The 12,687-nt window shown below is 34.0% G+C and overlaps 1 protein-coding gene and 1 pseudogene across 4 annotated transcripts in view; one reads left to right on the plus strand and one right to left on the minus strand.

The window, feature by feature from the left end:
* Nucleotides 1–5,094, plus strand: part of LOC106880662 (uncharacterized) — a 74,206-nt gene extending 69,112 nt beyond the window's left edge. For all 4 annotated transcript variants that reach the window (XM_089349345.1, XM_089349341.1, XM_014930710.3 and 1 more), the window contains 4 exons: nt 74–187; nt 1,781–1,923; nt 2,812–2,977; nt 3,640–5,094. In XM_089349345.1, coding sequence (XP_089205471.1) covers nt 74–187; nt 1,781–1,923; nt 2,812–2,977; nt 3,640–3,672 — 456 coding nt within the window. In that variant the 3' untranslated portion in view covers nt 3,673–5,094. The remainder of the gene's footprint in view (nt 1–73; nt 188–1,780; nt 1,924–2,811; nt 2,978–3,639) is intronic.
* LOC149137470 (U4 spliceosomal RNA) lies at nt 1,420–1,581 on the minus strand (annotated as a pseudogene).
* Nucleotides 5,095–12,687: the final 7,593 nt, after the last annotated feature.

Consider the following 12,687-nt stretch of genomic DNA (forward strand, 5'->3'; position numbering starts at 1 on the left):
TTTCATTTAAAATGTTTATTGTTTCACTCTAATATTAAGTGTATTTTAAAATTTGCATCTATCCCTTCACTAGGAATGCAAAAAATTCAAAAGCTGTTGCACAAAAGGTATCCATGCCCATCATCCAAGAAACTGTCTATATTACCTGCGAGACAACCACATTCAAGAGCTTCAGAAATTACTTCAGGTAAGTTTGAAATGTAACTGTTTAATATTATATATCCATCTCTGAGTGGTTGGCGTTAGGAAGGGCATCCAGCTGTAGAAACTCTGCCAAATCAGACTGGAGCCTGGTGTTGCCATCCGGTTTCACCAGTCCTCAGTCAAATCGTCCAACCCATGCTAGCATGGAAAGCGGACGTTAAACGATGATGATGATGATGATGATGGTGGTGGTGGTGGCAGCGATGATGATGATCCTTTTTACTTTAGATACAAGGCCCAAAATTTTCGGGAGGGGGAGTCAATTGTATTGACCCCCAATGCTTGACTGGTACTTAGTTTACCGACTCTTGAAAAGACGAAAGGCAAAGTTGTCCTTGGCGGAATAAAATTGAAAGAAGAAATACTCATAATAACAACAACAAGAGCACTTGAAGAGTGCAAACTTCCGGCAAGGCAACACCAACGTCCTCTCAACGATTAGCCAGAGATGATTTTTAAAATGAGACTATCTGAAACAAACTCGACTGCTCTCACAAACAAGAATACTAAAAATGAACCCAACTACTCTCAAAAATTAAGTAATGGGAAAAAAATCCAGAATCCTTGTCTGGTACCGGATCAATCCCAAAATCTAATCAGTTTGTGCCAGTCACAAGGCCAAACATCCCTGAAAGTTTCACCCGAATCCATCCAGTGGTTCTTGAGATATCTTGTCCATGGACAAACAAACAAACACAACTGAAAACAATACTTCCGTCTTCGCTAAGGTGGAGCTAATAAATGTCTTGATGCAGTACCAGGCACTGGCTCTCATGGCTTCTGATCTTAACTGATTGGGAGTTTTATTGTGTACATGTTTTGTTTTGGTATAAAATGAAGGACTGCAACAAATATTCTGCTGAATATCACAGATTTGTTTATCAGTTGCATGACCTCAATCAGTTGAGCATTCCCATTAGTGGCTGACAATATGTGCATCTCTCATCAAGAGCAGGAGTACTGGGGGAGCATCATAACCATGTGTTGAGAGGAATTCTTGGGGTCTGAATAATTCACCTCTGGGAACATGGGTGTTTTGTTCATCATCCTTCAACAATCCTCATTCAGGGACCTTTTGAGCATGGTGAGCTACTCAACCTGAAGAAAATTCTAACTGGATCCCACCTGCAAGGTCATGCATTGTTTATCTTGATATAAAGGTTACCATATTACACATATACGTTATGTTAACTGAAGCAACTATGGAATAGAAACATTAAGAAAAATTGTTTTAATTTCTCCAAGCTTCTCTCTTACCTAACATCTAGTTGTTAGGTGTTGCTTGTGCAGGAATGCATAGGGCTTCAGGTTTCCAACTAGCAATAACCACACCTCGGATAACCCTCATTGGCTATGGTACCGCCTTATCATAGCATTAATTTATTTTAAACTTAAGCAGGAATGATGCGAAAAATATTTGCAATTAAAATGTGAGAAATGCATGAAATCCGTTTACTTTTCACTTCCCTTTGCACAATCATAGCTGTCTGTGTTTGGATTAGAAATTGGAAACCCTTTACATAGGAAAGCAACTGCCATGAAAATTATCTTGTATTTTTTAAAAACTATTTTGCAGATGAGTCATGTAAATTTTGACACAGAATCTAAAGAACAAGTCGATGTGTGTCCTGTGATTGAACAGAAAGAAATCTCGTCTGATACTTTCAAAGATGCCAAATGTGGTAAATGTGTTTCACCGAATAACGCTGGTTTTTGCACGTAAGTTCAAAGATTTTTTATCTTGTATTCTGTAAGATGAGATACATATATGAACTTGTTGGTAATCAAATATCAAGAAAGAATATGGGATAATTTGAGATGTATCTCTATTCAGCCTCTACCAGCATAGAACATTCTTTGATACTTGTAGGGATTATACATGTGTAGGCCTGGCTGTATGGTTAAAATCTTTGCTTCACAATCATCTGGCTTTGTGTTATGTTTCACTGTGTAGAAACTTGAGCAAGTGTCTTTTACTATAATCCCTAACTGACCAAAACCTTGTGAGTGGGTTTCATTGATAGAAACTGAAAGAAACTGGTTATACACATCTGTTTATTATGTACATTATTTACATACTGTGGTTGGCCTAGGGCTATATATATATATATATATATATATATATTAACCAACTAATTTGCTAGTTGCAGAACCAGTGACTGTCTAACACTTTTTTTTCTATATGTATATATATTGTAAGCTGGGTTAGACTACTGCATTGTCTAGCTGTCGAGTATCCATCACTGAAGATGATCTAATAAGATTGAAATGATGTGATATGATGGTCTCTGAGCTAGGAGAGGAGGGAGTTCTCTCCCCACATGCAATTCATATCAAGTGCAAAGTGCACTGAATAGCCAGCTGAAGGAAGCGTCCTCTTGAGGTTAAAATAACAGTATTGTCTGTCCTTAAAGAACATCCATGTTTGAGTGGTGATAAACGTTACTTTTATATATATATATCATCATTATTTAGTATCCATGTTTCATGCAAGCAGTTGAATCCACATATACATGGAATATGAACATTTTTGGATGCTGTAAATGTTATTTACATGTTATATTTTAATGTCTCTATGTACTTTATCAAATAACTTATGTGTTGTAGGGACCATTACAAGGAATATTTAATAACGTTGATCAATGAAAACAAAGTCGACCCTATTGAGTTGTTCACAAAACAGAACATTATACAAGTTCTTTCTCGCTATGACAAAACTGCCCCAGACCAAGGCAATCAGTCAGAAAGTGAATATATCAACACTCTCAAAAAGGTAACCTGCTATTTTTCTCTCTCAACTGCTTTACTCACTTTTACTTTTGCTTTTAGATGATATGCAAAAGGAAAATTTAAAGAAATAAACCTTTCTAATTTTGGCACAAGGCGAGCAATTTTGATGGGAAGGGGAAACCGATTACATTGTTCCTAGTACTCGTCATCATTGATTAATGTTCGTTTTCCATGCTGGCATGGGTTTGGTGCTTATTTTATTGACCCTAAAAGGATGAAAGGCAAAGTTGATTTCTGTGGCATTTGAACTAGGAATATAAAGAGCCATAAGAAATGCAACGAAGCATTTTTCCTTGATGCTCTAACAATTCTGCTGGTTCACTTGTCTTTGTTTAAATAAAATCATGGCTCTTCATCTTCTCAATGGATTCAGTTGTCTTTGTGTTCAACATTTGATCACTCTCTTCTTCTGGCAACGATCACACACACACATATACACACACACACACACACACACACACACACACACACACACACACACACACACACACACACACACACATACACACACACACACACACACACACACACACATATACACACACACACACACACACACACACACACACACATATATATACACACACACACATATGTATTTTATATGCATTATATATAACAAAGAATATTTATTTCTATTTTCAGTTGCTGCAGCAAGTTGAACCAATTTTGAAATGAAAGCCTGACTGATAGTTTTATTTTTGTTAACATGAGATATATTTTGTTAATTTATTTAATTTTTTTTTTTGATTTGTTAACATTCTGAGTCGTAGGAAATGGTACTCTTGGCAGAGCAGCATTTAATTACAAGAATTGCATAAGTTTTTAATCTTCATCAAGTTAAAAATGGACAAGCGAATGTATAGTGTACAGATTGGATTGGAGTCTATGGATTAGTCATGTATATAGAGAAAGCATGGTTGAATGGTAATGTAGACCACTTTGTAGCCATTGGTCCTAAGTTCAATCTCACCATGTGGCACTTTGACCATGTGTCTTCTGTCCTAGCCTTTCAACTTTATGAGTGGAATTTAATTAGTTTCTGTCTGCCAAATTTCACTCATAAAACTGAAAGCTATGGTAAAAGACACACATACGTGTGTATGTATTTATCTGTGTGTGTGTGTGTTTGTGTATATGTGCGCATGTTTGTGTGTGTATGTGTGCATGTGTATATGCACGTGTGTATATATGTGTACATGTGTGTTTATGTGTGCATGTGTGTATACATGTGTGCATGTGCGTTTATTTACATGTGCGTGTATGTATGTGCGTGTGCATGTATGTTTGTATATATTTGTGTGTGTGTGTGTGTATATGAGTGCATGTATTTATATGTGTGTGTATGTATAATATGCATTTTTCTGGCTATAATAGTCTAGTACCTTTTAATCTGAAAAAATTACTAGAGAGTACTTGAAATCCCCATGGTTGGCAGTTTAGCTCACAGATGGCATTGTGTGTATTTTGTGTTCACATGCACTATTTACACTGCACTTGTTAGTGGTGATACCAAAATTTTGAGAGCTCCTCTGCTTATTTAGCTTAATGTTATCTTTATTTTTGACTTGTGTAGTAAGAGAGCTGATAGCATCATTGGCAATGTCAAACATAAACACCAATCAATATCAATAAAGTAAAACTAATGAAAATAATGAACTGGGATGTCTCAGTACATAAGCTGTGTGATATCTATGGTAGTTGGATGAAGGATTCAGTGCAATCCACAGATCTGGTTTTCCAGTTATACAAAATTTAAACTGAGCTGAAGATATAGTGCAATGTGACACTCTAGATGTGTTGCACTTTCTCCACTTACCAGCCTATTTCTGTATACCTGCAGATTCTTGTGGTGGTCACAGTAGATATGAAACAGTGTGGACTCTGTTGGTATTCAAACAAATGCTGACAGCCGTAATGTCGACAAATATCATTCATTGTAATTTTTCTCAACCGCCAAGTGGAATTGCTATTACTTGGAACAACATAGCATTCAGATTTTCTTACAATTTACCTAGTTTTTGTTTATAATAAAATATGCTTTTGTTTTGAGTTTTTTCATTAAAAATTTATAATAAATTGCAAACATAAATCTTTCAACATTTTCTTTTTAATTAACTTCTTTTAATAAGTGGTAAAAAAATTTTAAAAACAATGCTAACAAAGCTTGAATAAATAACTAGCACACTGTTCTAGATAATACAGTCTGATAGAATTTTAATTGGTGTAAGCTTACACAGTGGGTTTCTAAAGTGTCCATATGATCAATAAATATATTTATAGCAAATATACCTCATATAATTACAAATCTTGAAAACTGCACCAAACAACTAGCACTAAAAGCAAGAATACTGTGTTAGTCAACCAATTAAATGAACAGAATACTTAACCCTTTAGCACTTAAACCAGCCATATCTGACCCAAATATTCAAATTGGCCAAATCTGACCTCTCACAGCTATTCTGCATTGTCATACTAAAAGATAAACAATCAATCAGAATTTCAAAGTTAATAGATAATGCATGATTAATTCAAATGGACATGAATAAATAAGCATTACGTTTGACAGAAATCTGAGTGCTAAGGAATTAATACTAATGAATTATAGGTCTTGTGTTTAGATTTCACAACAGAAAATCAGTTTTGGCATCAAATTTTCTTCTATATGTCTCTACTGGTAATCCAGTAACTGTACCATTTGACTATACTTAATTCACATCCAGATGAAAAGTAATTCTTAATATGCATCAGATCATTTTAAGAGAGATACCTCATGTCTGTTCCTTGATTAGCTGATTTTAATTGAAATCATACGAGTGAATTCAGAATCAGTTCTAGAGATTTGAAATGTCCCATGAGTGCCAATAACAGTTAAGGTCTTCAAAAATCAACATTTCTAAGCAAATGAATAGTATGATATGTCAGTAAATGAATTAATCAAATCATTTTTAACTTTCTCGGATACGATTAATTTTAAATCCAAATACTGTTGGATTACTTTTGCAGCCATATTTTCTGTTTTTAAAGTAGCAGACTAGTTTTGTATTATGTTTTTCCCACTCTCTACTGCAGATTCAAAATATTTTGCATTTGTATTGAATCTAAAAACTCCCATTCTTTTAACTCATCTAGAAAGCTCTCATCTAAATGAAGGCATCACATATTTCCAATGAATGCAATTTAGAAATCTACATCTGAATGAGCCGAGAAGCTCTTTTACTTTTTCAGTCAAGTGAACAGTATCATAAAGATATTGCAATCATGATTTATTCATTCTTACCATTTTTGGCATTCTACTGTGTTTTTACTCTGTTCAAACAAGATTTCTGTAGGTATTTGCAGAATGTTGTCAAATCATATAAAACTTTATCAAGAACACTTATTGCAATTCTTTGCTATGTCAGAATCTTGAGATTCATTTGCTCTTCATTGTAATATTAATTCATTGTAATTTTTTCACTAGAGCAGCTACAGCAAGAATTCCTTGAAAGCCTTCCTACTTCATTTAGAGGTCTAAATGATAATGTATCACACTCTGCAGTGCTAGTTAATTCTGCGAGTTTTCCTTTTACAATTGATGATCTATTAAGTATTGTATATACTTTGGCAACACATTCGTAGTAGTTTCTTCCTTGCATCATCCAACCCCAAGTTTTCACTGTGAATAACAACACTGTTGTTATGATAGATGATTTCCTTTATCATTTTAGAACAGCTGTGATCCCATTATTTTTTCCTTGCATAATTTGCACTCCATCCGATTTAAACATCACCATCCTTTGAAGCTCAAGATTGCCGTGAATGTAAAGATTCTTTATTGCTACCATGATGCTGACACTGTTAGCTTCAAAATACCAGCAAATGTAGTCATATGAAAAATTTCATTTTGCAAACAGCATTTAACATACAATAATAACATTCTTTGGATGGAGCTATTAGTACTTTTGTCAACAAAAACTTGTATGGAAAGCGGATTTCTTCAACTCATCTATTTTCTATCTTTGAAAAATAACATTGATGCATTTGACAGATTCAAGAGCATATTCTTTGTCCTACCAACCTTCAGGAATGTTTACATATTTGGCTAGTGTGAATTAATGTGTTGAATAGAATGTATTGAAGTGTAAATTTTAACTGGTGGAATAACATTATCTACTAAATCTTTAACCATATCAGCAGTAAACCTTTACCAGACAGGCCTCCTGGTTTCCTTTAAATTTTTGCTTATGGTGTTTCTTGTTAGCATTCCCAAAATATTACCTTTCTTTAGGTTTCCTAATTTAGTGAGGGTGTCCAAACAAATGCATTCTTAAGATGTCATTTTCAAATCCAACTCCAATTTTTCTGTAGTAAATTTTCTTCAAATTTTTGCTTTGGTGCAAATGGTACAGATAACATCACCTGCATCTTGGTTCATGCAAACATCTGCTATTGTTACTTTCTGTTTTTAGTGCAAAGATAGTAATTTGTTTTCTACAAGATGTGAAAGTCATTTTTGCTTATAATTGGAGCAAGTTTTCTGTATTTTTTTTTTATTTTGATGTTTCTTCATAGTTTCTTTTGATATTGTGACAGCATTTTTATCTTTATAGCCATGCATTAAAAAACAGAAATCTGTCAAAAATATACTTGCACCATTGTCTATTGTTATTTTGATAGCTTCCCTAGAAATAGCTATTGAATGAAGCTGCAATGCAAGTGACAATATGATTTGTGGGGAATCCTGTTCTCAATTTTGAGAAGTAACAGAAATGTATATTGTGAGGAAGAAGAAGGATCTAACATTTTTGACACTTGTTCTTCTCTAGAGAGAAAGATTACATTAGTGAATCAGTTAGGATGCCAAAATGTGGAATTGAGAAAATGAAGGAAATGGGAAAGGTATGTCAAAAGGTGGATATAGAAAGAGAAAGCAATTGTTTTGGGTTAACCAAGTGTTTATGGCATAAAATCCAGTATTTGGAGTTAACATGTTGGAATTTCAATCCAGTACATGCTTTCTTTATCAAGCAGCTGTGAGTTTCTAGCACTTGTTCCTCCCTGTATGCTGTGTGTATAATGAACTTGTGGATTCCTACAAGAAACATACAAACTATGCAAGTCTTGGGAATATTTTCAAAGTGCCCAGTCTTTGAAACTAGACTACTGTATGTTTACAACTAACTTAAATTAAATTTACTCAGAACAACCAATTCTCTGGAGGGTTGGTATCAAGCTTTCAAGAGTTTTGATAATCCTCTCAACCGAGCCTTAAAAACATTAAGAAAATCCAGCTAGAGCAAACTAACACTGAATTTTCAAATAAATATCTCTTGGGGTTAATGCAATGTGAACAAGTAAAAAATATATCAATGTTAATGATTATACTAAAAAGTTACTCTCAACCAACAGCATATTTTCCTAAATGTCATTGGCTCAGACTTTATAGTTTAGTAATTTTAATTTTAAGACTAGTTGTTTTTGACAACTTTCAGCTTTTTAATATATTATTAAGTTTTGTAAATATTGTATTATTAAATTATTAATTTTTTTTTTTATTAAATACAAATTTCTGGCAACTTCCTTCCATGTAATAGTGGAAGAAAGTTGCCAATTTCAGTTTTAAAATAAATTATTTTTTTAAAATTAGTTTTTCTTAATAAAATCTTGGTATTTTGAATATCAACAATTTGACTGGAGTTTTGTCTTGTGAGTATTTTGATTGTTGACATTTTGGTAAGAGCACAACTGTTAAGTTCATTTGCATTGTTAGCAGTGTGCTTCCTAGCACTTTGTTCAAGGCTATTGAAGCTAGATTGAGTGGAAGAGATAGAGATTTGTTTGAATGCTCTTTTGCACCTCTGTGTTTGGAAGTGATTCACCTTGTAGTGGCAATAACTTTGAAGGTTAAAGATCGCTGTGGAAACAAACTGTGCCCTCTCACATGTTCGAGTTGTCTTTCATTTTTAGTATTTTTGTCTCTTTGTGTATGCAGTCCATATATAAGCTGTGATGATGAGTAGTGTTCTGCTCATGTACTTTGTAGTTTATTGTACTTTATTGTGAAAAGGCATGACTGTGTCTTTAAGAAGCTTGTTTCCCAATTATGTGGTCTTGGGGTCAGTCCTACTGCTCAGTATCTTGGGCAAGGGTCTTCTACTATAGCTCCATGTCGTCCAAAACCTTGTGAGTGGATTTCATAAGCAAAAACTGAAAGAAACCTGTCGTATATATGTGTGTGTTCCCTTGTCTAGACATCACCTGATGGTTGTAAATGAGCATCAAGCAAGGTTGTTTGTTTCTAGTCTTCCATGAAAAACATGTCTAGCTTTGAGGGAATATTACTTTGATTGGAAACAGGTGAAGGTTGATAGCAAGAAGAGCACCATGCTGTAGAAAATCTCTCAACAAATACTGTGATCCATGCAAGCATAGAAAAAGGGAATGTTAAATGATGATTTAATAAGATGATAGTGATAAGGTTTGTAGGTTGGCATAATCTCTGATGGATCTAATGTAGTGTTTATACACCAGTTTTTTTTTTTTCTGCTGGCAAAATATAGTTCCTGTGTTTGTTCTGATTTTCTTTTCTTTACCATATCTATGTTGTGATGGTATTGTATGTAATATCGTGGAGGTGCAATGGTCCAGTGGTTAGGGCAGCAGACTCACAGTCTTAGGATTGCGGTTTCAATTCCCAGACCGGGCGTTGTGAGTGTTTAATTGAGCGAAAATATCTAAAGCTCCACGAGGCTCCGGCAGAGGAGTGGTGGGGAACCCTGCTGTACTCTTTCACCACAACTTTCTCTCACTCTTTCTTCCTGCTTCTGTTGTACCTGTATTTCAAAGAGCCAGCCTTGTCACTCTGTGTCACGCTGAATCTCCCCGAGAACTACATTAAGGGTACATGTGTCTGTGGAGTGCTCAGCCACTTGCACGTAATTTCACGAGCAGGCTATTCTGTTGATTGGATCAACTGGAACCCTCGTCGTCGTAACTGACGGAGTGTCACCATGTAATATCTAACATCTTTGTCTTTTGTGTGAGTTATGTTTATATTATTAAGGATGACTGGAGCTCATAGAATCAATTACCCAGTTTCCATGACGTATAAGTGACTGAGCTCACAAATTTCTTTCTGAAAGGGATGGTTAGTCTGTTGCAAGCTTAATCATTTAGAGTCAAGTGGACTGAAGCATTGTGAAATGATGTGTTTTGCACAAGAACACTATGAAATTCCTGGTGCAGGAATCAAAACCACTACCTTGCAATCCTGAGTGCAACATGCTAACCATTAGGTTCACTGAAGGTGACAGATAAACAGGAGATTATTTTACTTGGTGCTTTGTTGGGTTTTAGGGGGAAAAAATGATTTTGTTAGCTTCCATATTCTTGGAAAATATAGAACCAAATGTAGATTTTGGTATGCAGTGATTCTTTTCAGCTTCCGGTATTTTAGGTGTAAATTGTAATTTTGTGTGGTTCTGAGAGTTTTACATTTTTAGGTTTTCTTGTTACTTTTTTTGGTATCTTATGGAAGGACAAGATAAAAATCATGATCAAGATGTATAGGTGTTTAATTATTGCATTGTAGTCTTGTCTTGTTTGTGTAGTTTTTGTTGGCTGATTTTGGAGAAATGTCAGCTAAGAGCTTTTGCTTGATGTTGGAGTGTATGTTATTTCAGGTCATTATGATATGGCTGTTATTGATACTGCTGCTAATTGCTCCATAGTGTTCTACTGTTTGTTTCATTGTTTATGTTGGATATAAACATTTACCAGTTTTCTCTTTTCTACAGTTTATTTTTTTTTTATTTCCTGTGTTGCTTGTCATTGAGTTTTATTTTTGGATGTGTTTGGTTTATTTTTTGGTGTCAGGTTTGAGGTTTGGTCATTTCTGGAGTGTAATTGTGTTCTTTTATGTTGCCTTATGAGATTTTTTTTCGTAGTTGAATTTATAATGTTTTTACTGAAAATTTCTGCTGCAATTTCCATGTTGGTAATTGTGATGTTGAATTCTTAAAAGAAAAAGAAAAAACCTGTTCTTGCTAATGGTGAAACTTGTTTCAATGGTTTAAAAAAATTTTTTTTTAAAGAAGAGTGCTAAAGTGTTTTTACCTTTTGACAAGACTTATTTTTCTCTCTGTCAGTTTGAGAATTCCTGAATCCAACCTATAGGTTCACCCTGAAACTTTTTCTCTTCTCCCTTAGGGATAGTTTAATCATTATTGATTTCTGTATAGGTTCAGAACAAGTCTGAGAAAATATGCAATCCATTTGCTCACTTTTATATTTTTCCAGGTTGTTTATGAAGAGTGTTAATTGTATTTGTCATGATATGTATAATTGTTTGTGAGGATAGTTTTAAGTAATTAATCAGAAGTAGTATATGGATTAATAAGTAACAATAGTTCATGTAATAGGAAGGGTATCCTGTTGCAAAAAACCATACTGAAAATATCACACACTTACAACAAAGATTGGCATTTTTTTTCTCCGATGTTGTATGTATGAAATGATGAAAGACTATGACAAGTGGCGAGACTGTGCTGGAGTAAACCTGTCCAACCTACACAAATATAGAAAAACAAATGTAAATTGATAATATTACAGATCTATGATAATGGTCCCTTAAAAAGAATGAGGTGTTTCATTAGAGATCAGGTAATTAAGTAATTAAAAAAGAGCTCAAAAGTTATTTCTGAGTACCATTCCTATGTTTTAAATAAAACTTTTGAAGAAATTTATTGTTTAAATATTTTTTTGTTTAAAAGTAGGACGAATGTAAATAAAAAGAATATAAATTAAAAGTTTTGTTACTTTCTGTTGTCAACTTCTGTGAAATAATTCAAGTTATTTCTTCACTGTTTCATCTCATCTGCATGGAAATTTTCCATAAACAACCAACAAATCCATCGATAATTTATATTTATTTAGCAATGGTTCAAATATTGTACAAATTCCTAGAATTATTGCAAAACCAATTCATTTCCATTGCTTGAAATAACAGAACAATTATTTTCAGTTTTATTTTCATGATTCACAATAAAAATCTATCGCTATTCTTTTGTATTAACATCTTTTATCTTTTTTAATCTAAAACTTGTGATAATATACATTTGTGATAATATACATGCAGTGATGTGTTTGTTACATTATCTAATGAACAGGCCATTCATTAATTTTTCAAATGAAATAAAATTACTTTGATAATTTCTTATTTTCTCTTGTATGAAATTATTTTTTTAAAACCCTATTTTCCTTCTTTTGTTTTATGTTTCTGGTGTAAAAAAAAAAAAAATACCTTCATGTACCCAATGTTTATTCTTTGGATTTTTTTCTTACAGTTGAGATAGTCAATTTTTCTAATATTTGACATCTGTAACAGCAGAAGAGCAACAGTTTTGTGTTAAATCGTAAATAATTTACATTCCAACACTTTTCTCATGTATCAATGCCTGCCACAAAAAAAAAAGGTACTTACACTCCGTCTAGTAAGCGCACTGACATTACACATCCATTGGAGCATACTGGCTTCATTCCTTGCGAGCTTATGCATGTCCTCAGCAGTGTCGGTCCATGTTTCACTGTCATGTAGCATGGCTGTTCGTACACATGCGTCATACAGTCTGCCTTTTACTCTGAGCGAGAGGCCCTTTGTCACCAGCGGAGGTGAGAGCTCTCTGAACTTTGCCCAGACTATTCTTATTCTAG

This window comes from Octopus bimaculoides, chromosome 1, assembly GCF_046866305.1.
Source record: "Octopus bimaculoides isolate indiv1 chromosome 1, ASM4686630v1, whole genome shotgun sequence".
NCBI lineage: Eukaryota > Metazoa > Mollusca > Cephalopoda > Octopoda > Octopodidae > Octopus > Octopus bimaculoides.